This window comes from Melampsora larici-populina (genome assembly GCF_000204055.1).
Source record: "Melampsora larici-populina 98AG31 unplaced genomic scaffold MELLAscaffold_36, whole genome shotgun sequence".
NCBI lineage: Eukaryota > Fungi > Basidiomycota > Pucciniomycetes > Pucciniales > Melampsoraceae > Melampsora > Melampsora laricis-populina.
Genome location: NW_006768800.1, coordinates 268532 through 272437, shown reverse-complemented (window position 1 = coordinate 272437; position 3906 = coordinate 268532). Strand labels below are relative to the sequence as shown.

Here is a 3906-nt window from a genome sequence, read left to right as displayed (position 1 = left end):
TGTAAAAAGGCTTTTGAAAAGAGGGGCCCAATAGAGCAGAAGCAAAAATACATGGGTTCTTTTGCAAAAGTCTAAAATAGATATTTCCAGATAATCATTTTCTGCGGCTTTTTGTACTATACCCATTGGGGTGTTGGAGATGCAGTTCCGCATAATCATATTCCATCCTGGATACTAGGTACATCATGGCCACTTCAGGCAACTCCACGGAACTTATATTTCTAAGTGGGAAGAATCAATTCACAACAATCTAGCAATAGCCTGCAGTGCATCATCAAGATGTGAAGTGTTGTTTGTAACCCCCAATCTCAATTTTTCCAGGTCACCACATTCCCTCAAGAACCCACCATCATAGCAGTTCGCTGGAAGATTACCACATACTTTGGCCAAAGGATTGATCTTGTTGCCGGCTTCACGTCGAGTATCAAATCGCCTAGCTGCTTCAGTCCTCAACTTCACGGTGGCTTGATGATTGTATGAAAGTACATCTATCTTATGAAGCCACTCTCCATACTTGGCACTGCGCCATTCAGGCTGAATTGAGCGCTGTTGACCAAGAGAATCATCCTCAGTATCAGAGCAACATGCTGCTTCTGGCAGGAGATCTATAAAGTCTTTGAGGAATTGTTTGACAGTGGATTTACGGTATATAAAGAGCTGTAGACTGTTTCAGTATGGCCATCACAACTTGATAGGTTGCCAAAAGGACTAGGAAGCTTACATCTTGTCGCTTCCTACTGCGCTCCCGCTGTGCAATCTTTTCCGGAGAGGCAAACTCATTCTTCCAGTCTTCAATTCGCCCAATGACCCATCGAGTAACAATACCAATATAGATAACTTCCTTCTCCCATTCGACATCCAGTCCAAACTTTTGAAAAGCAGATGCCCTCCTGGCAAACATCCAATGCTTCACGGTGAAAAAAATCATCACTTGATTCCATGCAGCGTCTTCACCTCCCTGAGCTTCCCAATCAAAAGTAAAAGGTCCTTGGATTTGTTTGTTGGCCATATCAGTGGCCAGAAGATCCTTGAAAACACTCCAGTCCAATGGATTTGGGTGATTGTTGGAGCTGTAGTTAATGAAGACTGAGTTGTCAGTCAGGATGTCTTCCTTTGTTAGAGGTGTGAGTGACATCAGCTGATCATCAGTTGGCGGGTTGGGGAAATGTGGGTGATTCCTCGTGTGGCCAAGCAGGTAACGTGTGAACTCGGCAAAAGATTTACAGGTGGGGGAATTTGACTTTGGAAGTATCTTGGCGAATGAGCGGTTTTTGGCCTTGCGACCTTTTGGTGCAGCACCATTGGGCCAAGCTGGGGCAGAGTTTTGTGATGTGGACGCTGGGTAGAATGGAACCATGTCAATTTCAGTGGTTGAGGAGATTAAGTATGGGGAAATTTATACCCATGGTTCCAAATCAATAATCACAGTTGTGAACTTATTTATGTCAAAACGCTAATTGACTGATTGAGAGTGGCAACCTTGAAAATCCCAAAGTATGTTGAGAGTTAGTTGAGTGAAATGTGGTCAAGGTTGACTTTGAGTTATGTGAACTGGGGCAGACTGGATTCTCCACAAAGTAACCCCTTAAAAGGTAAAGTCTCATGTATGGCTGTCACAGATTGTGAAATCTGATTTTCACAACACAGGTGGCACAAGGAACTGATACTCAAAAAAAAGGTTGGGAAGACTATCGTAATTTCAATGGTAACAAAAACATCAAATGATATAAAATAAGAGCAGCTGTTCAGGAGGAAGAGAACGCCATGGAGTTGCTTTTCCCAAGCTTTGTCTTCAAAATATCAATGGCCAACTTAAGATCTACTGTGGTGTCTGACAACTCCAAACTGTCAATTGTAATCTCATCTATTCCTTCAGTGAGTATTTCTGGCTTGATGAGGCATCTGGGAAGAGTCTTGGGAGGAAGTTGATCTTCTGGATCAGGAACATTTGGCGAATATTCTCCTCTGGACTGGAAAAATTCTTTCAGTCGATCCTTTTGTTTTTTGGTGCTCTCCCTTTTGGGAGCTGCATCATCAGCCAGTTTGATCAATTCATCAAGCTGGGGGGTCCGCCAGTTGAGCTTGACCTTCCTGAACTTCCCAGGCTTCTCTGGGTCCATTTCAGTCTCAGAATGAACCTCTTGAGAGTTTAGCAGGACTTTGAGTGGACCTGTGAAGTGACGAAAGTAGGGCTCTACTGCTGCAGCCCGTTTTTCACAAAGCTGCACATGCACATGTCAGTATAGGTGCTTTATGACAGTGGCAACAGTGAAAGGGGATGAAATAGTTACCTTCTTCCTAATGGCTTTCAAAGCGGTTTTCTCCCTCTCCGTAAGTTTTTGGCGGACAAGCTTGTCACTTCCTCCTTCTGTAGACACCAACTTCCTTTCCTTTGCCTCATCTCGGAAGACTCTGCGCTTATTTGAGACCCAGCGTGAAAGTATTTCGCTAGTTTCGAGGGGAATATTAAGGCTGCTGTCGATTGGGAATCCAGAAGGTACACCTTGAGCATTGTAACAATCTAACCAGCTAGTAATTAAGTTGTCTAACATAGCCATGTTCCAAGGAGTTTTAGGAGGAGTCGTCCATTGGAAAGTGATGCGAGAGAAGCCACAGCCAGCAAATTTAGCTTCAGCACATCCTAAGCGAGTGGCATCGTAGGTGGTAATCGACGCCGTAGCATGGGCTACTCGGGAGATAAATTTAGGAGGGGGAAAAGCTTGGTTAAACATGAGAACAGCTTCTTTTGACACGATCATCCTCATTTGATGCTTGACAGATTCATTTGCTGAGGGGTTATTTTTGAAGCGCTCGTCCATCTTTTGTTGAATGTTGACATCTAGATATTTCGTCCTTGTGTCAGAATAGTTGGCCCACTGTTCAACCTCTTCAGGAGTTGGTTCGTCAGGAAGGTGGCGTGCAAGGAGGACAGCAGCTGAAATGTTGGGAGATGACCGGGTGCTGGATTGACGAGGAAGACCAAGTAAAGCCCTAGCCCACTCTTGAACAGCAGAGGTCAGGCCTACAAGCTTGAGACTATCTGTGGGCTCTTTTCGGGCACGCATTTCCTCAGCTTCAGTTTTGCGCTGTTGTTGTTGACGCTTGGCTTCCCTCTCCTTGGCAATCTGAATAGCAACAGCTTGCTCGAAATTAAGTCCAGGCTCTTCCTCTGGATGATCTATGAGGGTGGATGTGATTGCAAGAGATATGTCAGTTTGATCCTCAGTCTTACATGACATGAAGACATGTCTGGACTGACTATCAAGTTGATCCATGATAGGATCTCTTTCAGGCACTGCAGGCCCACTGTTGGTCCCCCCACTGTTGGTACCTGGATCAGCTGAATGATTTGGATGGAATTAGTTAATGCACAAGGTTAATATGCAAGGTTATGATGCATGAAGATACCTGAGGTTCCTTCCATTGCCTTGCGTTTGGGAATTTTGGCAAGGTTTCGTGAAAAAAGGTATTCAAGTTGGATAATCAAGCTTAAAATTTGAAATTGTGAATATTAAGACTTATTGATCCAATTGAGGTTGAGAAAATGAAAAAGTTGAAGTATAAATCAGATGGAAAAGCTGAAAGTTGTTGGTTGGGAGAAGGAAAAAATTGCAGCAAAGGAATTGGTTTTGTTGAGGGTTGAAATTTTTCCCTTTGTCTTGCAAATTGTTTGGGAAAATCCCAGTGGGTCTCACTTGATGTTGGCCAACTACCCTATAGGGGTAAAAAACTGGAGGAGGCCAGTGTGTTGCTCATGGTAGCACTGGCTGCAGGGCTGGTGTGGAACCATTTCAGATGCTCTTGGAGTGATTCAGTGGATTCCACTCTAAACTTGAGTATGAAGAAAGTGAAATGTAATTGGGACAACAAAACAATGGCTCCATTCTAATCAAAAAGTTGGTTCAG

At 43.9% G+C, this 3906-nt stretch overlaps 1 protein-coding gene across 1 annotated transcript; it reads right to left on the bottom strand.

Annotated features, from left to right (window-relative positions):
* Positions 1-240: 240 nt before the first annotated feature.
* On the bottom strand, positions 241-3424 carry MELLADRAFT_90249 (uncharacterized protein; the record flags this gene model as incomplete). The annotated part of the gene is made up of 7 exons (XM_007413316.1): positions 241-657; positions 722-1338; positions 1563-1629; positions 1824-2222; positions 2292-3178; positions 3260-3340; positions 3409-3424. 7 exons carry the CDS (start codon positions 3422-3424, stop codon positions 241-243), a joined length of 2484 nt encoding a protein of 827 aa, XP_007413378.1.
* Positions 3425-3906: the final 482 nt, after the last annotated feature.